Raw genomic sequence first — 26,551 nt, forward strand, 5'->3', positions numbered from 1 at the left:
CACTCATTTACTACTACAAGTACTAGTACTACTACAAATTATACTATTACTATCACTACTACTAGTAGTATTTCTAGGGCTATTAAAATTACTCCTAGTAGTAGTACTAAAATACTACTTCTACTAGCTGCAACTGACACTACTAGGAAAAGGTACTACTAGTATTTCTACTGGTATTAATACTACAATTACTACTAATGTTACTACAAATACTACTATGACTAATAGTATTTGTATTACAGCTGTTTCTGCTGCTAATGATACTAAACGTACTATTACTACTTCTACTGCTAGTACTACGAATACCACAATTAAAACTGTAACTAATACTACTACTAATATTACTACAAACCATTTAAAACCTCTTTTTATTCATCTCAGCTTTTGTTATTTCTGTATTTCTTTTAATTCATTTAAGCTCCTGTAACTTCTGTATTTTTTATAAATTCTATTGAAATTTAACTTCTCCCATTTCTGTATTTTGTTTCAAATTTTCAAAATAATTTCAGCTGTTTTCATTTCTGCTTTTTCAGCAAATCTATTGAAATTCCTTTCAGCTTCTCCTATTTCTGTATTTTCAGCAATTTCAAACTAATATCAGCTTTTCTAATATCTATAATCTATAATAAAATGTATTTAAATTCCCTTAAACCTTCTGTATTGTCAGCAATTTTCTGAAGTTCATTTCAGCTTTCAGCTTTAAGCATTCCAAATGCATTTTCTAGTTGATCAATACTGCTCTACCGCCACAAGATGGCAACATCATCGAACATGGAAAAAAAACCTTTACGACTTCTCTGCCTCAGCGACACAAAGCCAGTGACATCATTTGCGGAGGGACAGAGGACAAGTGTCTTCAAAGGCATTGCGTCTGTGATATCTTGATTTTAAGTGGTCCATGTTTGATACGTAACGTAGATGATTAGTGGAATAACATATTTACGTACATGTTGTAGAACACAAGATGGGTTTTCTGCTTGTGGTCCGCAAAGAATGGACAGTAAAAGCACTGCTGATTCTACCATTTCTTTTGTATTTGATTAACTATAAGAATAAACAGTATAAATTGAAATACAAGTTTATTAAATAAGATGGTTTAATAAACATGTTTGTATTTGAATAGCAGTACCTTATAATCTAGTTTTGTTCTACAGATCCTCCCTTTCACTCTGACTGGCTGATTGATATAATTCTCTCTTCATAATCGTGGTTCCATTTGTTTGGCTTCTTTATGGAGACATTCAGCCAAATGTGTTTTGAATATAAGTGTAAACATTTCAAAGTGCTGAATACAGTTTTCCATAATTCAAATGTGGCGTCTTTATAAGTTGACCTGTTTAATCAAACAGTCCAAAACGCAGATATTTAGTGTTTGAATTTTTTTTTTTAATCTTGAAAGCAAATGACTATAATTAACTACAGTTTCTAATCATTTGTCTCTGCTTCACTTCCTGGCAACAGGGAGGGAAACGTTACATCGGGTGTTGTATGAAATGCAAATGAATGTAGGTACCAACCCACAGGTTTTACTCCTGTTGTCTCGTCCTCGCTCAGCACTGCGTGGTGCACAGCCCGTCACACAGGTGAGAACATTCTCTTGACTCTACTAAGTCTTCTTAACTTGCTCTGTTTCCAAAGTGAGCAAACTGCTTTCACTCTGCTTTTTGTTCACCTGTCGTATTTATCGGGGCTTTTAACAAGATCACAGACATTAAGGGTTAACAACCTGCTGAGGGTGGAGCTCCTTCAGGTCACAACAGCTTCTGTATTCATTGAGTTCATTAGACGGAGGAAGACAGTTTTCACTGCAACCCGACAGCTCTGATCGCATGAATTCAGTGTTAAATCTTCATAAACATTGTGATGTGAAACAAGGTGGATCCACACGACGTCACTGGTGTCGTTACCCAACATTAAGTTTTAATGCCTCAGTCCTCCACTTTGGTTTACTTGTTTTCTATCAGGGTAAACAAACGCGTTTTCTTCTTCTTTGGTTTTAATCGGAGATGTTGCATTTACGCCAAACAAAGAATTTAAAGAAAAATCGACATTTAATAAGAACACAACTCGCTCTCTGCTGTAACAACTCTGCTTCCCGTGACCCTAAAAACCATCGACCGCTGCTGCTCACCTTACTGCATCATTAAAGTGTTCATATAATGTTCATTTGCTTTTTACCCCACTGGTGGTTCATTAAAATGACTCCACAATGGTCACGTAGCACGGGGAACTTTGGTTTGTGTGCGATACCCGTCGCTTCTTGTCACAACACCTACATCTTCCCTCCATCTCCTTGGCATCGTGCCAGTAACCCGTTTTTTAATTAGCACCTTATATTCTGCACCAACCTGCTCATCAACATTCTTCAACATCACGTTTTCTGATTTCAGGCTCATTGTCTCACTACTTAATTTTCTGCAGTGTTTTCAAACTGTAAATTAAACCTTAGATTAAAGTTTTTGACCAGATTAAGTTGTTAATCGTTGAATTCAAAGCTTGTTTACTGAAAATAAAAGAAGCGGCACCGCGGCTCTAGTTTCACTTTCTAACGTTCTCGCCCTTCAAGTCCAAAGTAAGCAGCCTGTACAAACCGGGAACGTCTCACTTCAGCTCAACGTGTCAATCAGAAAACAGAAGTTGTCTGACTGCTCTTCTGTGTTTGTCCCCCAGTTTCCTCCAGAATGTCCAACTCATCCGAGCCCCTCGTCTCCAAAGGGACCCAGGACGCTCCTCGTTATGTGTCCTCACCACCACCAGCGGCTCCACCAGTCCTCTCCTACAAAGGACCTCCATCTCCATTCTACCCTGCAGCCCCGGCAACGTGCCCTCCGTCCAAAACGGAGATGACTGGCATCCATCAGCCTGCTGCCGGGTACGGCTCCCTCCTGGACTTCCACCCCGAGGCCTCGCCGGACACAACTCTGCTGATGGACTCGTCTTCTTTTGATGACGAGAAAGCGAGGAGAGCGTTTGCTAAAAAGGTTTGAACGACTCGCCGTGGAACGTTTTCCTGCACCAGACTCTGCTTTTCCTCCAGAGGTCTCAAGTTCAAATACGGCACGAGATGCTTAACGAGATGACGGAGAAGAACGATTAGATCTTTCTGACACAAAAGAATGATTTTTCCTCTTCTAGCTTTTGTCCTGATCTTTGCTCTTTGCTCTCATGGTTGTCGTGTTGCTGTTCTATGCACCGCTCCACCGTATTTAACGGATCGTTTTATTACCTGTAGACATAATAAAAAGGTCACGGCTCATGTAAACTGTAAACTCCGATGCTGTGGCCGATGTTCTCTTCCTCTCCCCGGGCAGGTGTTCTGGGTCCTGACCCTCCAGATGTTGTTCTCCTTCGCTGTCTTGTGTGCGTCCTTCTCCATCGGGAAGGACTACGTCAGCTCCCTGCTCACCGTCAGCGGCTTCGCCGCCGGCCTCAGCATCTGCAAGTCCTTCAGCCGACGTCACCCCTGGAACATCGCGGGATGGGTGGGTGACACATACAGGAGCAGAAAACCCCAAATGTTACACATCAGCGTTACTGTCTCACACACAGATGTGATAAAAACACAAGAAAACAATTACAAATTCAGGATTCAGGGTGACACACTTCTACGGTTGTAGAAAACCAAGAAGGTCTGATTGGAGATGTGGAATAACGTGTCTCTGTGTTCTTACAGACTCATCATCACGACGTTTGGGACGGTCTTCTGATGACTCTGACCGTGGACGTGGTGGCGTTTGCGTTCCTACATCTTTTACTCCCTCGTCACCTTTGACCCGGAGGTGCAACGGTTTTACCAGCGATGATGGTTATATTCTATAATAAGAATAATATTACACACGATCCTCATCTTCCAGCTGGGGAGGAAGTGAAAATAAAGTGCATTCACACACAAGGGAGGCACAATTTCATTTGATTTATTTTCTCTTCTTTTGAAATGCAGCCTTCAGCCCTCATATATGTTCAGTTCTTTGTTACATATATGTTCATATATGTTCAGTTCTTTGTTTCGTGACAATAAATAATCTCAACGGGTCTTTGAATCATACTGAATTCATTTGTCTTGTTAGTTGTGTATTGATTAAATGCAGATGTTGATACAACTCTTTCCCTCTATTACATCACAACAAAATAGTCACACTTGCTTCTGGAAATGTTCTCTAACTGCACCTCTTTACGTTTTAGTTGAGTAAAAAAAAAGACTCCTGTAATAACTGAAAGAGGATTTCTGTTTTCATACAAAGTTCAATATAGAAATGGTTGTACACTATGTGATGTTTTTCAGAGCATGTTCACCAGTACAGAGAACAGTTCCCTCATCATTAAACACATGAAAGCATTCCGTTTCAGTTCACAATGATAAGACACATTCAAATGAATCCAGTAGAAATGCTCTCGTCACGCCGTCGGTGCTCATATACAACGGTGAGAGACGGATGGACACAAACAACGACGACGTGCTCCTGTTTGACCGACTCAATGTTGCAAGAATGAAAATCTAAATGAAATATTGTTGTACTTTATATGTTGCTCCTTCACCAATGAGGAAGACAGCGGCCCTTTTTTTCCGGGGGAGTGGGGAACTAATCCAGCCGCAGCAGGTTCAAGTTTTTGGATGTGTTGCTGGGGCGATTTTGCTAAATTTGCTTTGTGGAACCGAAAAGCCTGATCAGGCTAACTGCAACCATAGCAACCAGGTTCACTGGACTCAGGACTTGATTCCTGCTGATCATTTTTTCTCCTCAAATGCTGGTAAGACTGAAAGAGGAGAAGACTTCATGATAATAATGCATCCTCTGCCCCCCCTCAAAAACACCTTATAGTGTCAACCATTAATGACTATAACAGTCGGTAGAACTAAATTCTCTGTTTTAATTGAAGAAATTAAACGATTCCTTGTTATAGATCACGTTACAAAGATGTTTTCAGAATCCAAACTTCAGTCCGTCAGAAGCACATCAGGCTGTGAACATGTGACACATTTTCAGTTGTGCTGCGTCATTTAAACCAGGAAGACTCTTCTGATCTGGTTGTTTTTGTTGTGTTTTACAGATCCTCCCTCTCTCTCCTCGGCTGGGTGATATTGGCCTATTTAACCAAATAGGTGGGTACATAGTACACACAACATTGAGTTTCTATGTAGAGTAAACAAAGAGGATTTTACAGATCTTGTGATTATTTGTTGGAATGTTTACTTGGATTTACAGCTTCTTCTCCTTCGCCAATAAGGAAACCAGACAAATGGAACCACAATTATGACGAATGAAGATTGAAGATTATAAATATTTGTATTATTCAAAGTGTTTATTGCCTAAAAGTCATTTGAGTGACGTCAGACACGTAGTCTCAGTTCATCCAGAACACCTGTGCAGATCAACATCGGAGGAGTTTCTCATTGCATCGTCTCTCCAAGTAACGTTGGTGTTATTTGCCTAGCATGATTAACATTCTCCTTCCTTACATCTTGTTGTCTTCCTCATCTTTGTAATTTTAATATTTTACCAATGACAGTGTTTCTAAATATTTTATTTTGGTTTGTTTTACAGAGGCACTGGATTAAGGACGCCAGCCGTTTGCTGCGGTCAATTGAAAGTGTTCTATAGCGTATTGTTGCAGTGAGTTTACCTTGTTCCTAATCATTTTATGATTCATTTTTTTATTATTGTATACATGCAGCATATTTTATGTTTTGCTCTTTGTTACAAATGTCTAATCTAATAAACTCCAACCACTATGACCAAAATGAGGTTGGTTGTCTTTCTTTAATTTGTGGGGAATTAAATGCGAAAGTATACGGTTATAAGTTAACGGTAACATTCTGGTATTTATAACACAAAAACAGTAATCCTATGGTAACAAACTGTAATCCAATATACGGCAACATACCGTATATTACAGTAGGGCACTGTAAATAAAACAGTAAGTTACTAGCGTCGACTGCCAGTAAATTGCAGTTTATTCACAGTCAAATTGGTTCAAGTTTACGATAATTTACAGTAATCCATTATACGGTGCGCAGTGTACCATAAAAAACAGTAAATTACTCGCATCCTCTGCCAGTATTTTTCCGTTAATTGACTGTAAAGTTCACGCCAATTTACTGTTATCCATATTACGGTAACATAGTGTAAAAAAACATTTTACGGTATTATACCGTAAATGGTATTTATTTTATGAAATATTTTATAGAAAAACAGCTTGTTGATATCTATTCTACTTCGTTCATAATCACTGATTAAGTTTCACTTGTTCTTCGTTCCGTTTCTGAGTTTTACATGAGTGTGTATTGCGTTTGTTAGAGTGAGAGCTGGCGAGGCTAGAGTGTAGAGCAGCATCAGAATCTGGTTAAAAAAATATGGAACCTCTGTCCTTCCAGCCAAAGTATACACTTTTGAGACTTCAGTTGTTTAGTTTAATGATGGCATGCTTGTGCTGATTGGATTAATGTGGCTATGGAATCCCAGAGTTCTTTAGTTTTGGCTTCAGGAGTCCAAGAGTGACACAATCTCTGCCAAAAGCCCCATAGGCTCCAATACAAATCTGCCGACATATTTCTCAAGAAAACAAGAAGGTACACGTTTCGTTAACTGCCACAGGAGCCGTATTTATTACCGGACAGGCATAAAAAACACCTTGTTGCGTTCGATAGAGTCTTGAGTCTCTCACAAACTTCTTATTTTTTAGATAGCTGTTATAGTTTTGTGCTAGCTAACATGGCGCTAGCTAGCATTTCACCAGCAACAACAGGACCAAACTGCTGACAAGTGGCTAAAACCGCCAGTGAAAATCTCTCATGTCTTTAGACAGCTAGCTAGGCTGTCTTTGATTGCCTTTGTGGCACTGACTCATGCAGACATAATACTACTGGTATTTCTACTGCTATTAATACTGTAACAACCACTCATTTACTACTACAAGTACTAGTACTACTACAAATTATACTATTACTATCACTACTACTAGTAGTATTTCTAGGGCTATTAAAATTACTCCTAGTAGTAGTACTAAAATACTACTTCTACTAGCTGCAACTGACACTACTAGGAAAAGGTACTACTAGTATTTCTACTGGTATTAATACTACAATTACTACTAATGTTACTACAAATACTACTATGACTAATAGTATTTGTATTACAGCTGTTTCTGCTGCTAATGATACTAAACGTACTATTACTACTTCTACTGCTAGTACTACGAATACCACAATTAAAACTGTAACTAATACTACTACTAATATTACTACAAACCATTTAAAACCTCTTTTTATTCATCTCAGCTTTTGTTATTTCTGTATTTCTTTTAATTCATTTAAGCTCCTGTAACTTCTGTATTTTTTATAAATTCTATTGAAATTTAACTTCTCCCATTTCTGTATTTTGTTTCAAATTTTCAAAATAATTTCAGCTGTTTTCATTTCTGCTTTTTCAGCAAATCTATTGAAATTCCTTTCAGCTTCTCCTATTTCTGTATTTTCAGCAATTTCAAACTAATATCAGCTTTTCTAATATCTATAATCTATAATAAAATGTATTTAAATTCCCTTAAACCTTCTGTATTGTCAGCAATTTTCTGAAGTTCATTTCAGCTTTCAGCTTTAAGCATTCCAAATGCATTTTCTAGTTGATCAATACTGCTCTACCGCCACAAGATGGCAACATCATCGAACATGGAAAAAAAACCTTTACGACTTCTCTGCCTCAGCGACACAAAGCCAGTGACATCATTTGCGGAGGGACAGAGGACAAGTGTCTTCAAAGGCATTGCGTCTGTGATATCTTGATTTTAAGTGGTCCATGTTTGATACGTAACGTAGATGATTAGTGGAATAACATATTTACGTACATGTTGTAGAACACAAGATGGGTTTTCTGCTTGTGGTCCGCAAAGAATGGACAGTAAAAGCACTGCTGATTCTACCATTTCTTTTGTATTTGATTAACTATAAGAATAAACAGTATAAATTGAAATACAAGTTTATTAAATAAGATGGTTTAATAAACATGTTTGTATTTGAATAGCAGTACCTTATAATCTAGTTTTGTTCTACAGATCCTCCCTTTCACTCTGACTGGCTGATTGATATAATTCTCTCTTCATAATCGTGGTTCCATTTGTTTGGCTTCTTTATGGAGACATTCAGCCAAATGTGTTTTGAATATAAGTGTAAACATTTCAAAGTGCTGAATACAGTTTTCCATAATTCAAATGTGGCGTCTTTATAAGTTGACCTGTTTTATCCAACAGTCCAAAACGCAGATATTTAGTGTTTGAATTTTTTTTTTTAATCTTGAAAGCAAATGACTATAATTAACTACAGTTTCTAATCATTTGTCTCTGCTTCACTTCCTGGCAACAGGGAGGGAAACGTTACATCGGGTGTTGTATGAAATGCAAATGAATGTATGTACAACCTACAGGTTTTACTCCTGTTGTCTCGTCCTCGCTCAGCACTGCGTGGTGCACAGCCCGTCACTTCGTCACCACGTCAATACTTCATGCACCTGGATAACTGGTCAGACTGGGATTTTTCAATGGCTTACAATTAATCCTCATATTGACTTGGCTACTGGAACTATTTTAGGGTGGAGTCCTCACTGTCAGCAGTGTGTCTAAAGCCTCTTACACCTTCTATTAGTCTGACGACGGTCCAATAAGTCCAGCAGCCGCGGGGTCGTTAACGTACGTCTCCACGGTCTTTGTCTCCGGGACAGACAGGGAAAACAGTCGTCCTCTGGGAGACGACGTTCCCGGGAGGAGGTCAATCGCTGCCTTGTCCCGTCATCCCCTGTGATCGTCTAATAGTTTCCACCTGTGTCCAATCACCTGCACCTCCCTTGTGTATTTAAGCCGTGTGTCTCTTGTGTCACTTGTCGCGTCGTTGTCGATTTTCGTGGATGTCCGTAGTTTCCTGCCTGCTGTTTTTCCCCCTGGTTCCTGTGTGTTTTTGCCCCGTGGCCTTTTGATTTTGCCTTTTGACAATTCAAGTCTTTTGTTTCCTGACAAGTCTGCGCTTGAGTCCTGCCTCCTCCACGCATCCTTGACAATCACATTTTTATATGATTTACAGACTTTCAGTTGAAGTGCCCTCATTTTGAAGTCAGTTCTTACACACCTCTTCTGTAATCTCTATACGCGTACAGCGAAATAACGTGCTGGCGTGCATGACAGCAGGCAACGAATGGACAGTAAAAGCACTGCTTTTTCTGCCATTTCTTTTGTATTTGATTGGGCAACAGCTACATTTGTCATCGTAACGTCGGAATAATTGGAATAACACACATATTGCATATATAACTAAGAATAAACAGCACAAATAGAAATACAAGTTTATTAAATAAAATGGTTTAATAAACATGTTTGTGTTTGAATAGCAGTACCTTATAATCTAGTTTTGTTCTACAGATCCTCCCTTTCACTCTGGCTGGCTGATTGATATAATTCTCTCTCTTCATAACTGTGGTTCCATTCGTTTGGCTTCTTTATGGAGACATTCAGACAAATGTAATTTGAATATTTTTTATGAAATGTAAACATTTCAAAGTGCTGAATACAGTTTTCCATAATTCAAATGTGGCGTCTTTATAAGTTGACCTTATTTTCTCCAACAGTCCAAAACGCAGATATTTAGAGTTTGATCTTTTTATCTTAAAAGCAAATGACTATAATTAACTACAGTTTCTAATAAATTGTCTCTGCTTCACTTCCTGGCAACAGGGAGTGGATCGTTCCACCGGGTGCTACGCAAATGAATGTAGGTACCAACCCACAGGTTTTACTCCTGTTGTCTCGTCCTCGCTCAGCACTGCGTGGTGCACAGCCCGTCACACAGGTGAGAACATTCTCTTGACTCTACTAAGTCTTCTTAACTTGCTCTGTTTCCAAAGTGAGCAAACTGCTTTCACTCTGCTTTTTGTTCACCTGTCGTATTTATCGGGGCTTTTAACAAGATCACAGACATTAAGGGTTAACAACCTGCTGAGGGTGGAGCTCCTTCAGGTCACAACAGCTTCTGTATTCATTGAGTTCATTAGACGGAGGAAGACAGTTTTCACTGCAACCCGACAGCTCTGATCGCATGAATTCAGTGTTAAATCTTCATAAACATTGTGATGTGAAACAAGGTGGATCCACACGACGTCACTGGTGTCGTTACCCAACATTACGTTTTAATGCCTCAGTCCTCCACACAAAAATCGACATTTAATAAGAACACAACTCGCTCTCTGCTGTAACAACTCTGCTTCCTGTGACCCTAAAAACCATCGACCGCTGCTGCTCACCTTACTGCATCATTAAAGTGTTCATTTAATGTTCATTTAAATGTTCATTTGCTTTTTACCCCACTGGTGGTTCATTAAAATGACTCCACAATGGTCACGCAGCACAGGGAACTTTGGTTTGTGTGCGATACCCGTCGCTTCTTGTCACAACACCTACATCTTCCCTCCATCTCCTTGGCATCGTGCCAGTAACCCGTTGGTTGTTAAGCATCATATAGTCTGAACCAACCTGCTCATCAACCTTGTTCTTCAACATCACTTTTTCTGATTTCAGGCTCATTGTCTCACTGCTAAATTTTCTGCAGTGTTTTCAAACTGTAAATTAAACCTTAGATTAAAGTTTTTGACCAGATTAAGTTGTTAATCGTTGAATTCAAAGCTTGTTTACTGAATATAAAAGAAGCGGCACCGCGGCTCTAGTTTCACTTTCTAACGTTCACGCCCTTCAAGTCCAAAGTAAGCAGCCTGTACAAACCGGGAACGTCTCACTTCAGCTCAACGTGTCAATCAGAAAACAGAAGTTGTCTGACTGCTCTTCTGTGTTTGTCCCCCAGTTTCCTCCAGAATGTCCAACTCATCCGAGCCCCTCGTCTCCAAAGGGACCCAGGACGCTCCTCGTTATGTGTCCTCACCACCACCAGCAGCTCCACCAGGAGATACGGCACGAGATGATTAACAGAATAACAGAGAAGAACAATTATATCTTTCTGACACAAAAGAATGATTTTTCCTCTTCTAGCTTTTGTCCTGATCTTTGCTCTTTGCTCTCATGGTTGTCGTGTTGCTGTTCTATGCACCGCTCCACCATATTTAACGGATCGTTTTATTACCTGTAGACATAATAAAAAGGTCACGGCTCATGTAAACTGTACACTCCGATGCTGTGGCCGATGTTCTCTTCCTCTCCCCGAGCAGGTGTTCTGCGTCCTGACCCTCCAGATGTTGTTCTCCTTCGGGGTCTTGTGTGCGTCCTTCTCCGGAGGGAAGGAGGGACGGACCAACAAGTGGCTCTACGTCAGCTCCCTGCTCACCTTCAGCGGCTTTGCCGTCGCCCTCAGCATCTGCAAGTCCTTCAGCCGACGTCACCCCTGGAACATCGTGGGATGGGTGGGTGACACATACAGGAGCAGAAAACCCCAAATGTTACACATCAGCGTTACTGTCTCACACACAGATGTGATTATACGTAATTATAAAAGCCAGAAGAGGCCGGCGGTGTTTAACAAGTTGTGTCCACAGGTCGTGGTCACCGTGAGCTTGTCGCACATGGTGGGAACCATCGCCTCCTTCCTCGATTTGAACCACGTCTTCATCACTGTCGGAGTACTGATGGTCATTGCTGTCGCCATCGTTGCCTTCTCTGCAAAGGTCAGACATTGTAAGATGTTGTTTGGGTTTGAACACGCTGGACACCACTGCATGCAGCGTACCAACAAAAGCCACGGGGCCTCAAGGTCTCACTGATGGCTGGAATTTAAACAGTTATGTTTAACTCCTGATTTAGAATCTGCGTTGTGAATCCAAGCATCAACACTTCAGATGCATTTCATTTGAATTTATTGTTGTCTGAGTCAAAGGATTTATTTGTAACACGGTTGTAGAAAACAAAGAAGGTCTGAATGGAGATGTGGAATAACGTGTCTCTGTGTTCTTACAGACTCATCATCACGACGTTTGGGACGGTCTTCTGATGACTCTGACCGTGGACGTGGTGGCGTTTGCGTTCCTACATCTTTTACTCCCTCGTCACCTTTGACCCGGAGGTGCAACGGTTTTACCAGCGATGATGGTTATATTCTATAATAAGAATAATATTACACACAATCCTCATCTTCCAGCTGGGGAGGAAGTGAAACTAAAGTGCATTCACACACAAGGGAGGCCGACACGTCACGTTTAATATGTCTTTATTATTTCTATACACTGTAACTCCTCTATTAACTAAAATATGATTTCTGCTGTTCATTTCTCTTCTTACATATAAAGTTCATTAAAAATGTTTGTACTGTATGTGATGTTGTCAGAGCATGTTCACCACTACAGAGAATTAAAACACATGAAAACATTCCATTTCAGTTCATGCCAATTAAAAAACACATTAAGATCAATTTAGATAATTATTCAGTAGAAATGCTCTCGTCACACCAGCCTGAAGAACTTGAACACGATACAGTTTACATTGATATGAAGATGAGACAAAGCAGCATGAACAACATTATAACCCATTTTCAGAAGTGATTTGACTCAAAAAGACGCAGCACCTCCGTCTCACCACAAGGAGGAGTAGTTGAACTTGATCCGCAGCAGGTACCGCATGCGAGTCTGTGCAGGGTTGTACACAATGAACTCGTTGTACAGGAGGGAGTAGCAGCGGTTTTTACCCACGCCCGTCTCCACGGCCGGGCCCATCGGCACGGTGACGCCGTCCCTGAGAAGCAGAGAGACGACAATTAACAGAAGAATCCCGATGGCAGAGATGAAACGTACTAATATCTGAAAAAAAGAGAAAATCACGTGAATTATATTCATTGAAAGCTGACTAGGCTACAAAATAAAACAAATCATTTTCCCATTGGAGAGGCGGCAATTTGAAGATTTTTGGTAATGACGGCAAAGTTCTGATCAATTGTTCAAATGTTTGAGCTCCTTTGCAGGTAAAGGGCTGAAACTAGCAAGAAAAACATTCATTCCATTTGAAATTTTCATTCCCAAAAATGAACAGTTTGGACAGTTAGTGTGCTTTAATGTCTTATTTAAATGTCTATTAAATAAACAGACAGTCTAAATGATGCCTTGTGAACACTGATTGATAAAAAATCCTTCCACTGCAGAATAATACACAGCGCGTCTATTACTTTGGGCAGTTGAAAGTTCTTAAGTTAACCAATTTCCTTTACCTTCTAAAAACAGGAAAATATAATAATTCTAATCCTGTAACGTTACAGTTGGCAGAGCAGGTTGCAGGTAAACAGAAAAGTGCATTGTGCATTACGTAATTACACTATTGTATATTATAATTATTATTTTCTGTGTTCTTCAGCAGCTTTTTTTCTTTGCAAAAACCATTAAGAAAATCCCGATATCTTTGGTGAAGCAGAGAGAGAGAGAGAGAGAGAGAGAGCTGCATGGGCTGGCTGGGCGGAGTGAGAGGCACTGACAGATTGACGGAGGTTTGCGGGTGGGGTCCGGTCCGTCCCAGCCCTTTGGTGCTGTGCTTCCCAGCAGGCAGGTTGTTGGCCTCGTAGTCGGCGTCCAGCAGCTCGTTGGAGTCTCCCAGGGCGACCTGCAGCCACACGCGCACGGTAAACAAACGTGCACGCGACATGCCCCCCCCCCCTCTCCCGCTGTCAATGTGAGCACGTGCACAGGTGAAGCGACCCACCTCACACAGCAGCAGCAGGCCCACGTGGTTGTTCTGGCTGGCGAAGCAGTAGTTGGCGCTCTTTGACGACATGTCAGCGAAGTAGATCCCTTTACCGAACTAGACGAACGAGCAGCAAGGAAGTCAGAATCACAGGCGCGCGCTGCTGGAAGGAGAACAAAGCGAATCCCACTGTACCATGTAACCAGTGACGGGGGCCTCGGGGGGGGCCACTCGGAGCCCCTGGCTGAGGATTCCGACCCAGTTGGACAGGCGGGAGCCGTGCCACAGCAGAGTCCTGGTGGACAGACGGACACACACACAAGTTGTAACCATGGAGCTCGTAAAGCAACAGCCACAAGGAGGGGGGGGTGGGGGGGTACCTGTTGTGCATCTGTGACAGGAAGTTGTTCCTCTCCCCTTGTCGGTCCACTGAGAAGATATCGAGGAGGGTCATGGTGTAGTCACAGTGCGTGGAGGCGTGAGTGGAATGGAGATACTTTTCTATCACCTTCGAACGGAGAAAGGAGCAATGAGGAGGAATCCACACCGCCTGAATCGCTTGCAAGGGTTTTGTGTTGTGGGTGACGCCCAAACAAGGGCTCGGATCGTCTGTGTGAATTACTGTAAATGATTCATTCATTTTTTTTTATATATATTTCAATTTTATTTAGAACGCTATTATTTTTAAAGTTTTTTTCCCCATCATATACACTGTTTTCAAGCAGAAAATCCCGCTTAGCGGTATAAATTATAATTAGGGCTGTCAACATTAATGCATTAATCTATGCGATTAATGTGGCCTAGATTAATGCAACAAAATATTTTAACGTAGTTAACGTTTGTTTGTTTACTTCCGGTTACTGGAAGTTGACCGGTGAAACGAAACGGCCGCCAGCTGCAGTCACTTACATCAAGGTGGAGAGAGCTTTTTGCATTGGAAGTAAAACAGTGGTGTGACGTACAGCAGAGAACTGTGCAGAGGAATTACTCCATTACTCCAAGGGAACTGCTATGTTAAGCTAGCTGCTAAGTGTCTAAAATACACACTTTCCAAAGTGATTACTCATTATTTTTAATATTTAGAAGAAAAACAAACATTCATTATAAACAACATTGTAACATTCATTAATCGCCATTAATCGAGATTAAGGAATTTAAAAACGTGCGATTAATTGTAATAATATATGGGATCATGACTAGTGGTAGAATTAGTATAGTTTAAAATAGTATGTGTGTTATTATACATTATATCATTACAGTAGAATGATTCCTGTATTATGAATTGAACACACATTGCATGTGTGCACATTGAAGGGCTCTGTGTCAACCGTGTAAACCATATAAAATGAGTTAAACATAATGTTAGGATGTTATGAATATGCTGATGTGAGATATATGTCACACCATGGGGCCAACGGAGCGCTTTTGACAGACTTGAACCCCTCCGTCCCGGCTGCTCTGACTCGACTGCTATGACACAGTTTCTGTGGCTGGACTTAATATTAAACACCCCGCAGGAATCCTGCATCCATTATGTTCACCCCAGCATCACTGCAGCCGTTCTGAGTAGTGAAACACGGACCTTATACTCGTGGCTGCCGGAGTCCAGAGGCTGCATCTGGCATTGAAGGGAGCAGTACTGTCTGTCCAGAGGGTGTTCGTCACCGTCTTTACTGGACTGGACCATTTTCACAGCTATCTGAATGTCACTCAGAGCCTAAAAGAAGAAGAAATAAGACCAACAAATATATGTAGAAAAGTCAAGACGTAAACAGACAAATTGTAGTCAGAGTTAATAACTATAAAAAAATTGTTCCCATTTACCTCCAAAAGTGAAATTTTTTCCTTAAGCTCATCTTCCGTGTGAATAATTGGAGGCGTTTTCAACCTGGAGAATGACATCTTTTAGTTACATGGACAGAGATCAAAGAGAAATCACTTTAGACATCGAGACGTTTTCTGTACCCAAAGTCGTGAGGGATGCGGGTGTAGAACTGGTTGCACGCTTCCAGCAGATCCCGACCGTTGCCCTTCTTCTTTAAGCACTCCTCGATGTTCTTCAGCGCCGCGTAGCCTGCGCGGATCTGCTCTGTGGTCAGCTTGCCTGCAAGTAAGAGGACAAATATGATATTTTAAAATTTAAAAAATACCTGTTTCTCACCTGTGGAATGTACTCGCGTGGTCCGGTTTTATTTTTGGATTAAAAAAAAGAGCAATGTGAATGACTAACGGTAGTATATAGACTCGTTACCATGAAGTTGACTAATGGGAATATTTTAGCGGGACCGACCGAGAGGAGCTTTCCGGGTGTCAAACTTCATCTCCAGCACACACTCCTCCATAGCTTTGATGTCACAGATCAGCTCCAGGAGCGACTGGACCTTCACATCCAGCTTGCAGGTCCTCTTTTTGGGTGCAGCATCAACAGCGGTCTGGTTCTCCTCCTGCAACCGTCATAATATAACGGAAATATATCAATACAATAAAAACTGTGGAAGAGGATGAATGGATGAAAAAGTTGTTGGTTCTTTGCCTTTTTGCTCGTGCTGTAGTCCATGAACACCATGTCATATTTTCCAGGTACTTTCTCAAAACTCGCTCGGTGTTCCCAATCGTTCTTGGTCTTGTCTAAAAATCTGTGGCGAAACAAACAAGAATTTTACTAAACTCGCGTCAATGTCAAAGATTTGGAAACATTTTTCCATCAGCACAATCTTACTTCTTCTTGAAGACATCTTTGGCTTTCAGCAGGTCTCCCCCACAAGGTGCCAGATTGCTCTGACCCACTTTTCCCACTAAGGACAAAACAATAAAGAATCCGACATGAACAGAATAAAGACCAGTTAGTTCCAAGCTGCAGAAATGCAGACATTCACACGTTAGGAATCACGGGCACGTGAACTCACCCCGGCCCCATCGCGACCACACGCTGTACGCCTTGGAGCTGTCGTCCTGCAGCAGCTGGATCAGGTAATATTTGTTGTTGTTAAACTGAAGATTTGTCTGAAGAATGAGAGCGAAAGCCTTAGGAATCCGTTCACTTTCCCACCGATCAAATATGGGAAAGAAAGTTGTTGTAGAGTGAAGAATCACATGTGTTTTTCCATCTTTTACAGAAATGGACACTGAAGCGTTTACATTTTTCAAACAAAGAGCACTTCCAACTTTGAGTTGGGCAAAAAACATGTTTTACCTGATTGAGCATCACGTCGTAAACATTATTTCCTTCACTGTAGACATGAGCCTGGAAGAGAAAAATGAACAGTTACTTATATGAATGAGGGTGATTTATTGTCCTTAAACTGGTTTATTATTTATATAAGAACATGTCCTTTATAATGATTACTCATTAAATCACAACAGCAAGAACATGAACATATTAGATACCACTGTTATTTACCAGCGATAAACTGCTGAAATAAAACTCACTGAGAATCCAACATGTCACATTAGCTCTGTATGTAACAACCACAGTAATAGAACAATATTGAGTTTGAGCCAGTTTTAAGACGCAAGTCTACTTTACCTTTCCCAGCTTAGCTTTACATTCAGGGTCCACTGGGGCTTTTCCCTTCATGATCACCGTCCTCACGACCTCTGTTCAGCATCCCAAGACAAAAAACATTAATGAGGTCCCAGTTAAAACCACGTATAAACCCACCCCCCAAAAAAAAGACCACTTGATGACGTTGCCACAGCTACTGCGCTTTGAAGGCTACTCTGCAGCTTTAAAGTCCTATTTCTCATGTTTCGTATGCAACACATATGGCAATAAAATCCACTTTACCTTCACTCTTTATTTCTTCTTTGGGCATCTCCTCGGTTTTAGTCTGACTCTTGCTCTGCGCTCTCTTCCTCTTGGCTGCAGGCTGCTTCTCCGTCTCTTCCTCTTTGAGTGGAGCTGAACTGTTTTGAGCAGCCAACTCACCTGCCTCGGCCAAACTTTCTGAACAAAGGGAGGCGACGGAAGAAACACAATAAATAACTTCAGTGATTTAAGAAGTGAAAACATAATTAAAAAGCTTTGTTGGATACTGAGAAAACTATAAGACTATAACTATAAGTTTTTTACATAATGCTAAATAATGAACAATGATAGCAAAATTACAGACCGATATACCATGACTCACACACACACACACCTGGTTTTACCGTCTGAGAGCGAATCTTCCTCTTGTACTTGGTGACGGGATTAATCTGGACCATCTTCTTCAGGTCGACTTCGTAGCTCGTCCCGGAGCCCAGAGGCAGAGAGACAGCGGCGTCTCCCGAGGACACGGCAGAGTCCAACAAGGCGCAGAGTGCAGGCGAGTACGGCTCCCATTGTCCTTCATCTCCCTCCCACTGCCACACTGAGACACACACACACACACAATGATGTATAGAACTTCAAATTAATGTTTGGATAACAGAGATATTTGTACTAAATCATTTCTAATGTCTAATGACGGTGCGAGGAACCAACACACAGATTACAACTAACAGATCAACCGTATCAATTTTTTAAAAAGTTGGGAATGACAACATTTATGAAAATAAAATGTTCTATGTTTATATGGATATATTTAAAAACGCCCCTTTGAAGAACAAAATATGTGAAAAAGTCCTTTATTTAAAAAAAATATCGTCAACCTCGAGCAAAACCATAGAAGAATTTTAATAGAAGCATAAATGTATTACCAAATCAATACAGTCTGGTATCATCTCCCCAAAGTATTGACTGATATTTGTCTGATAAAGTCATGTTTTCCCAACAATATGTCCCTTTATAAAAATATTATAAGCAAATGTTTAAAGTGTGAGATGCCTTAAAAATACAAATCAGCTGATTCTACTGCACCACAAACTACAGCCTCCAAAACTGACAATCAACATCCCACATCTCCTTATTTACTTATTATTATATTATCCTGCGTGACGTATTGCATGAGCGTTGTAACGTTAGTTGATTATAACCAGTTGTGACGTAATAACTGTGAGACCCATCCATGCTCATCCAAGACCTTCAGGTTTGTGCTATAATGGTTGGGGTTTACATGTTTTGCGAACATGGTCAACTTGTAACTGGTAAAGAAGGAACAACTCGGTGGTTTACCACACAACCATTGTGTTGTTGTCGCAACAACAACAACAACAACACAGCCTTAGCGTGACAATAACTCCCCAACTCGCCGGACATGCTAGCGTTAGCTTCCGACGGCTAACAAGCACCAACCTGCTTTTGGCAAGACCTCTTCAGTTTCTTGTGCACTCTGACTTTTATTTCTCGAACTTCTAGTGCGCCTCATGGTGGTTTTTCGATAAATAAGCAGCGGTGGGAACGTAGCTTGGCTACAATAATGCAGTGACAACAAAGAGGAGGCGGAAAACTTTCCCCGCCACTGTTTCCCTGCCGGTGTCGCCAAAGATCGTTTAGCATGAAGATGAGCCACTTCGCGCTTAAAACCAAATCCTATGATTGACGCATGCGCGTACTTATTTCGTTGCCGTCGCAACTATGCGCGCACAACCGTCGACCCTCCACAAAATAGCACAGCAATAGTCCATAAGTACCCGTAACATTATTAGTTTTCAATTATTTGGGCTAAAGTGAATATGTTTTTTTGGAAAAGTGACCTAAGTAAGTCAGAAACAACGACGGAGTGAGAACTCCTGTATGCAACTTCACCGCGCGGAACAGAATTCTGGCACAAAAGGTTCCGCCTCAAAGATAGTCGGAATTATTTTGTTGAAGGATTCACGAGACGACGGTAACGTGTCTCCGTGCGGGTCGAAATGTGCAAAGATTAAAGCCATTTTCACGCTAGAAGTCCCCGACGACGCGACGTAAGAAATGGCTTCCGCGAGCTTTGGCGCGTGTGTCCTCTGTAGGAGGGCGGCGGTGAAGATAAGCAGCAGGGTGAGCGCGTTCACGGGTGTCATTGAATGCATCATCTTTACTATGGAGGTCACAGAACAACTCATTAGAACAGGGCTGAGATTAATAAATAGAGTTCATTAATCTTCACAGCTTGGTTTACAGGGGAGAAATGATCGTATTCATATACATATAACATGTATTATTACTAATCGCATTCCTTGAGGCTCCTGTTTTAATGCAGTTTCTTTCTGAATATAAGTTAGATAGAATAGAGAGTGAGAATAGAGTTTTTCCTTTTAATGCTTTTCTGGATTGTGTTTAGTTGTTGATTTGACTATTATTCTCACATACTTTATATGTACTTACTATGAGATTTTATCATAATGTTTCACACATGAGCCTATTATTAGTATTACACGATTATTATTATGGATTGACTGCAGATTTAAATCAAATCCCCAAATATTGTCTCTGAAGCTATAATTATGTTTTGCATATTAGAACAGATGCAGAGAAGTTACCGTTAACTTACTAGAGCTTAAAGCGGTGGTGAATAAACATTCGCGTTTATCCCTCATCCCCAGGGAATGAGCGCGGCGGCAGGCGCACAGTCCCAGGGGGATTTCCTGAGAGGAGAACCACACAGGAAGCACCCGGGTGTGACCAACCTGAAAACCCTGCGCCTGCCCGACGAACTCCAGGCGGCCGCACGGACGATTATCAACAGTAGGCTTGAACCGTGAATGTCGTGTCGGCTGTCGTGGCGAGTGTCTCTGTGTGGCCTCACCGTGGGACTCTCCCACCTGTCCGCCCGTAGGAGCTCCGGTGACTCAGCTGACCGACCGCTCGCGAACCCTCGCCAACTTCCTGTGGAGCAGAAAAAGAGCCGTCGAGGATTGGACGCTGAGGCGGAAAGCTGTGAGCCTGGAGAAAGAACTGTGGGATGAAGCCAAGGAGAAGAGAGGAGGTGGGTGACGCGTGAACAAAAGAATACGTCAAACGAAGCAGCAACTGGAGGAAAATGCGCTTTGTGTTTCAGATATGGATGAACAGTTACTGGAAGAACGCATCAGGAAGAAAGTGTTTTCAGAGCTGAGAAAAACGACATATCACTGGACTCCCATGAAGTAAACAGCTACTTTTATCTCCTTCTTTGCTAGAAATATATATTTAAATGATATTTGTGGAGAAGATTGAAACTTAATTTTCTCTCTGTGTGTGTTTCAGGTATGATGAAGAGTTAGCCGTGGTCTACATGGCGGCTCGGCTGGCCGGGGGCTACGCCGCAGTGAGGAGAGCTATAAATGAGGTAATGAACAAAGCGGAGGAGGTCTCCGACTAACTGACGCCAATTACCAAATAAAAGTCCTTATTACTGAGGATTATGACCCTGAATGCATCAGGCGACCTACTTTGTCCTACGTATCCGTTTCATCGTTTCAGATCAAAAAGCGGGATCCCTCTTTTGCCCCCAAGTCTCTCCTGGACTTTGGATCGGGGCTGGGAACAGTTGTCTGGTTGGTGAAAATACAAACCGATGCCCCGTTTGAATCGCTCGCATGTGAATCCCTCCAGCGCGAACCGAGTCTCTGGGTTCCTCCCGCAGGGCGTCGCACTCGTGCTGGGGCGACACTTTGAAGGAGATGGTGTGTGTGGACAGCTCCGGGCCCATGAACGTCCTGGCTGAACGACTTCTTAAAGGTCAACATGCGGAAATCCGCTTTACTTTTAACATTGTTATCGGAGAATCTTAACGTCTTTTTTTTAATGCTGAGCAGGCGATGAAGAAAGAGCTGAACCTCACATCAAACAAGTCTATTTCAGACAGTTCCTCCCCGTCTCCCCTAAGGTAAAAGCCTCTACGCTCGTATTTCTCTCTGACATCTTTTTGTACCCAAGGAGCGACTTCTCGTCAAAGCTCGGCGGGCGAGCAGCCGTGACGGTGCTCCGTCTCTCCCTCCAGGTGCAGTTTGACTTGGTGGCGGCGGCCTTCACCCTGTCGGAGCTCCTGAGCGTGAAGGACCGCGAAGAGGCGGTGCTGACTCTGTGGAGAAAGACGGGCTCGTACCTGGTGGGTTGAAAGCACAAAGCATCACAGAGAGAAGTCGTGCACTTTCTTTCCATTTACTTTTAGCCATTGTAGTCGCCTCTCGTTTCATGTAATTGCATTTCTTTGTGTAGGTTCTGGTGGAAAATGGGACCAAAGAAGGCCACCAGATGCTCATGGAGGCCAGAGACGCTGTATTAAAGGTACGGAAACACCGCAGGATTGTGTCCGGTGCTGTCGGGTAAACGATTCGACGCGGTCGATGAAAGCAGGCGAATAACTTGCCCTTTTGTCCAGAAACTAGATAAGACGGTGCATGACAGCAGGCCAGCGTCGGTGTTCGCTCCGGTACGTCTCCATCCCAGCTGCTTTTCAGGATTGTACTTTCTAGCAGCCGTGTCGCGCTCTTCTTCTCTCAATCGGCTTCTTTCTGCAGTGTCCTCACGACCTGTCATGTCCTAAACTGGCCGTCGGACCCACCGCACCCTGCAACTTCCAGCAGATGTACCACCCTCTGCCTCTACCGGGGGTAAGAAGCCCAACCTGTCAGACAAACTACTCACTGCTCACTTTCCTCTGTAAGACTCACTGGTTAACGGGAATTACCGGATACGTCGCAGAAGTTACTAACAGAGCCGCTACTAACAGGCAGCAGATCCTGGACACGTTCCACTTATTTATTAAATGATTCCTTTCCAGCACAAGGAGCGGCAGACGGAGAAGTTCAGCTACCTCATCCTGACTCGCGCGCGGCCGGCGCAGGCGGACGGCGCGGACTGGGCCAGGCTGATCGCACCGGTGCAGCGCAGGACGCGACACGTCCACTGCCGCGCCTGCTGCTCCGACGGGCGACTGCAGCACCTGGTGGTGACGGCGCGAAAGCACAGCCGGTAACAGCTCAGCGGCATTACAGCGCGTAGAAGGTGTTTCGTACCCCGTCTATGATGCATGTGCGGCCTATTTTAGTATTGTTAGAGGTATTATCCGATGAGCTCAGTGATCTCAGCGTGACTGAGCGCGTTTGTTTTCTTCCATCAGGGACGTGTACCGCTGCGCCCGGAGCAGCGACTGGGGAGATCAACTTCCCACCGCGCCGAGAGGCGACGACGACCAGAGTGATTCAGAGTGACGATTCAACGATAAAGAGACATTTATGTGGACTTTTGGGACGCCGTAAAAACTGCCCACTCGGCGTCGTTTTTAATTCAGCAGAACTGTTAAGATACTAATTTGTCAACCTCTGATCACTCCAATAAAATGTCGGAACATAAGTTCTTTAACCAGCTTTATTTTGATTTTCCATTTCTTGCAACACGTATGCTGCCTTCAGGACTGTAATGTGATACTTAAAAAGTCACAAGACGGAGCATAAGACATTTCCTCCTTCTTGTTGCCTTAAAAGTTCATAAATATCATCTCTTTTATTGAAAAAAAGCACCACTTGTTTTGCACGTTTGCTCTCGTTTGAGTTTGTGTGAAAGAAAAGAGCAAAAGCAGCTAAACGGGAAACACTCCTCAGACCGATTACTATATATATATATATATATATGTATATATATATAAATATATATATATATCTGCAGCTGCTCAACGATCCATGTGGGCCGTCACATTTGTTAAAAGTCTCCTAAGCCCGTAAATATGAACACACAACTACAGAAACTCGGCCGTCGGCACACGTTCTTCCGACGTCTGTTAACTCCCAACGATCTCCTTCAGGGCCGAGGTCAAGTCCGGGTACGTGTACACAAATCCGGCCTCTTGAGTCCTCTTGGGGACGACCTTCTGGCCCTGCAGGAGCACCACGGCCCTCTCGGAGCCCATCACGGCGTTCATCACGAAGCCGGGCACGGGGAAAACGGTCGGCCTCCTCAGGACCCGGCCCAGTTCTTTGGTGAACTCGAGGTTGGTGCTCAGCGCGGGGGCGACCCCGTTGAGCACCTGCGGCGAGGGCGGGGGGGGCGCGGCGGGGGGCTCCAGGCTCTTGGCGATGATGCCCGCCAGGTCTGAGACGTGGATCCAGGGAAACGGCTGCGCTCCTGACCCCAGGGTGCCCCCGAGGCCGAGCCAGAAGGGGAGCAGCATCTGCTTCATGGCGCCACCATCGCGGCCCAATACTGCCCCTGGTGGAGGGAAGGAATCAGGTTTAACGCAGAGTACGTCGACATAAGTTCTTTATTTGAGTCCAGTGTACATTGAAAGTATATAATCTCTGTTTAAAATAACGAGGAGTTAAAAAGGATGTTTATTACACTGCAAGTAAATGTATTCCAAAATAAATTGAAGACATAAAAGTATCAAATTCAGAAGAAAAGCATCATTTTTGTTAAAGTGCGCCGTCTTTCTCATTGTTATTGTCTTTGGATCAAATCATGACACAAACACACGTGTTGTGTGTGAGATGCGCTTCATTTACTGGACTCTAAATTGACGGGATTTTTCCTAACGCGACTTTCGAGGGAAATGTGGGTCTTTACGTACCCGACCTGATGACGACTTGTTTGGTGTTTTTTGTCACACCCTCAGGAAGAAGTGCCGAGGCCTCCCACTCTTTCACCAGTTGGGAGAGAACGTCGAATGGAGTCCATTCACTGTCTTCTGTGTACTCCGCTGTCAGACTGGGCTTGTAACAAGCTGCAGGTGAAACGAGGAAGGTCATGAGTGTCACAGTGGAAGTTATCCGACTTAATACCGGCAGGAGATCACAAGTTGTGTTATCGGGACACTTACCTACACCTGATACCAGGACCCAGGAGTGAGGAGGACTGGAGGAAGCAGCAATGGCTTGAGCCATTGATTTTGTTGTATCGATACGACTGGAGAACAAATCCTTTTTATAGCTTTCATTCCACCTGAAACCAAATAAAATGACACGTATTTATATTACCAACAGGAGTTAGTAGTCGCCTGCTGAAGGCCTGACTTGCACGCTCACCATCTCAGTGGGTTCATCAGATTCTCTCCAGCCAAGTTGACGGCGCCGTCGCACGGTGGGAGGCCGTGCGACTCCAACTCAGCCTGTATAGAAGCACAGAGGGAAAATAAGTTTATGAACGAGTCTGGATTTACATACAGTACAGTTATCTCCAATGCAGTAAAAAAAAGGGGAAATGCTTTAAACCAAATAAATGACGTCATGAATCAGGAGTTCCACGATGTCACTACAATTCTGCCTGGTCCTGAGGTCATACCCATGTTATCTTCCCCGGACCAGGCTGGCGGGATATCACCGTGACTTCATGACCTTTGTGTCTCAGCAGGCGAGTCAGCTCACGGCCCACAAAGCCAGATCCTCCTCCTGCAAGTTAGAAAATGTAAAGAAATGCTCATAATGACAATAGAAGAACAGAATATGCAGACGGAATCCATTATTCAGTTACCAGTTTTAATGCACGTGGATGAGAGGAAACAAGTTTTTTTTAATATAATGTCATTAATGTTGCTGCACTATGGTGTAAGTTACTCAATGTAAAATGTAATGGATGCAATCAATTTAGTATTGTAACAAGAGTCAGAATGGTGCTGACTGCGCATGCGTACTACGCATGCTTACAAAACAGGACTTTCGCAAGCTTTAGATGACAATAAACACAATGACAGTTCTATATTTAGTCATATAACATGCACGCTTTGCAAACTAGCATTGTCTGTACGAACATTAAGAACACATAACTGACTTGGGAGGTTCCCCGATGTCTAACGTTAACTTAGCTGTTCAATGTCTCTGCAATGCTAACGGTAGCTAGCAGCTAGCTGATAGCGTTATGTCACGTTGACCTTTCCAAAAAGATGTTAATAAAGTTTATTGATAGTAATAAATAGCGTACACACCTATCAATACCCTCATGGTAGTTGGCGTTTCGTCCGATGTTGAATTAAACAACGTAACGTTGGTGCAGGTTAGAACCTTTGCTAATGACTGTACCACTATGAATAGTGACTGTGGGAATTCTTTCTTGCCTTTTGGTTTTGGACCAACGGGATTTCCGTAGACAGGCTGAAACGCCCCTTAGAAGTTTAACAGAATTTAACTTAAAAAATAAGAACAGGATTCATTCATCTTATTGCACACATATTTTAATATGTACCTACTGATGGGTGGATGACATGTTAATGAGTTAATAACAACTTCAAGCTAATGCATAAGTTTGATTTAAGTTTAACTCAACAGAATTAAGATCCTTGATACAGTTTACATCTGGTGGATGTAACATTGGGGAGATTGTTGAATGAATTTACTTGGATCTTTAGCTCCAGGATTGTTGGTACAGTTAAATGTTGTGTAATGTTTACGCTTACAACGTTTGTTGTTCTTGTTGTTCATTTTTAATATTCATTTTCTTATTTATTATTACTATTATTGTATGCACGTGAGACCAAAAAGAAAACCATAATCATATCAAGCAATAACAGGGATTCTGTGTCTGATTCTGATTCTCGTGGTTAAATCCTGGTAAATATGTGAGTTATATGGGTCAGTTAAAATGAGAAAAAATGTATTTGTGTTCACAACGGGGTTAAATATTTTGTTGCTAAAATCATTCAATATTATGATACACTTTTGTGTAAATATAATATTTTTATTGGAACACTCATTTGTAAACGCATGTGGTTACTGGCTTCAAGAAAAGAACGAAATATCAGCTGCAAATAATAACCAAAGACCAAAACACACACACACACACACACACACACACACACACACACACACCACACACACAATATAAGGTTGAAAGAGAAAGAGAAAAATACAAAAAATACAATATATATCAGGATTCAATCATTTATATAGCTCCCTGCTCAAACACATAATGCTTGTTGATTTTATTAAATAATATTATTAATAGTAATGAAGATATGCCCTGTGCATTAAAAACAATACGCCGTTCATCATTTATGTAAACATGTGTTCTTTAATCTCTAATTCTGGCTCTCTTTTTTTAAGCCCACCGCGTCACACCCGGAAGCTGCCTGTTCCCGCCCAGTGACCACGTGGTTTT

The 26,551-nt window shown here is 42.2% G+C and overlaps 4 protein-coding genes and 1 long non-coding RNA gene across 8 annotated transcripts; 3 read left to right on the top strand and 2 right to left on the bottom strand.

Annotated features, from left to right (window-relative positions):
* The first annotated feature begins 1,449 nt into the window (after positions 1-1,449).
* On the top strand, positions 1,450-12,288 carry LOC144383020 (protein lifeguard 1-like). 2 transcript variants are annotated; one of them, XM_078099871.1, is made up of 6 exons: positions 9,408-9,501; positions 9,715-9,829; positions 10,835-10,941; positions 11,196-11,387; positions 11,520-11,648; positions 11,938-12,288. In XM_078099871.1, exons 3-6 carry the CDS (start codon positions 10,846-10,848, stop codon positions 12,034-12,036), a joined length of 516 nt encoding a protein of 171 aa, XP_077955997.1. In that variant the 5' UTR covers positions 9,408-9,501; positions 9,715-9,829; positions 10,835-10,845; the 3' UTR covers positions 12,037-12,288. The 2 variants fall into 2 exon arrangements, with proteins under 2 accessions (XP_077955996.1, XP_077955997.1); XM_078099870.1 differs by lacking the exons at positions 9,408-9,501; positions 9,715-9,829; positions 10,835-10,941 and adding exons at positions 1,450-1,583; positions 2,671-2,981.
* LOC144405570 (uncharacterized) lies at positions 4,676-5,341 on the top strand. The gene is made up of 3 exons (XR_013467225.1): positions 4,676-4,749; positions 5,050-5,101; positions 5,205-5,341. It is a non-coding gene; the product is annotated as an uncharacterized LOC144405570 (long non-coding RNA).
* parp2 (poly (ADP-ribose) polymerase 2) lies at positions 12,171-19,115 on the bottom strand. Its single transcript, XM_040172128.2, has 17 exons — positions 18,860-19,115; positions 17,787-17,996; positions 17,432-17,590; positions 17,171-17,241; positions 16,838-16,888; positions 16,551-16,647; positions 16,364-16,439; positions 16,178-16,280; positions 15,935-16,088; positions 15,610-15,748; positions 15,469-15,532; positions 15,227-15,361; positions 14,025-14,152; positions 13,840-13,939; positions 13,663-13,761; positions 13,439-13,563; positions 12,171-12,708 (listed from the first exon to the last, which is right to left on the bottom strand). Exons 1-17 carry the CDS (start codon positions 18,930-18,932, stop codon positions 12,549-12,551), a joined length of 1,944 nt encoding a protein of 647 aa, XP_040028062.1. The 5' UTR covers positions 18,933-19,115; the 3' UTR covers positions 12,171-12,548.
* Positions 19,105-22,834, top strand: mettl17 (methyltransferase like 17). Of its 3 annotated transcripts, none has more exons than XM_040172130.2 (14): positions 19,105-19,543; positions 20,089-20,230; positions 20,322-20,471; positions 20,544-20,631; positions 20,732-20,813; positions 20,948-21,021; positions 21,111-21,205; positions 21,283-21,353; positions 21,468-21,575; positions 21,686-21,754; positions 21,849-21,899; positions 21,988-22,080; positions 22,251-22,441; positions 22,590-22,834. In XM_040172130.2, the coding sequence occupies exons 1-14, from the start codon at positions 19,478-19,480 to the stop codon at positions 22,678-22,680; spliced, it is 1,371 nt and encodes a 456-aa protein (XP_040028064.2). In that variant the 5' UTR covers positions 19,105-19,477; the 3' UTR covers positions 22,681-22,834. The 3 variants fall into 3 exon arrangements, 2 of the variants coding, with proteins under 2 accessions (XP_040028064.2, XP_040028065.2); XR_013467224.1 differs by having other exon boundaries at positions 19,354-19,543; positions 22,251-22,501; XM_040172131.2 differs by having other exon boundaries at positions 19,354-19,543; positions 22,251-22,474.
* On the bottom strand, positions 22,820-25,525 carry sdr39u1 (short chain dehydrogenase/reductase family 39U, member 1). Its single transcript, XM_040172133.2, has 6 exons — positions 25,383-25,525; positions 24,743-24,849; positions 24,487-24,569; positions 24,282-24,403; positions 24,033-24,185; positions 22,820-23,674 (listed from the first exon to the last, which is right to left on the bottom strand). Exons 1-6 carry the CDS (start codon positions 25,396-25,398, stop codon positions 23,247-23,249), a joined length of 909 nt encoding a protein of 302 aa, XP_040028067.2. The 5' UTR covers positions 25,399-25,525; the 3' UTR covers positions 22,820-23,246.
* Between the last annotated feature and the right edge of the window lie 1,026 nt (positions 25,526-26,551).

Source organism: Gasterosteus aculeatus, chromosome 3 (assembly GCF_964276395.1).
Source record: "Gasterosteus aculeatus chromosome 3, fGasAcu3.hap1.1, whole genome shotgun sequence".
Taxonomy (NCBI): domain Eukaryota; kingdom Metazoa; phylum Chordata; class Actinopteri; order Perciformes; family Gasterosteidae; genus Gasterosteus; species Gasterosteus aculeatus.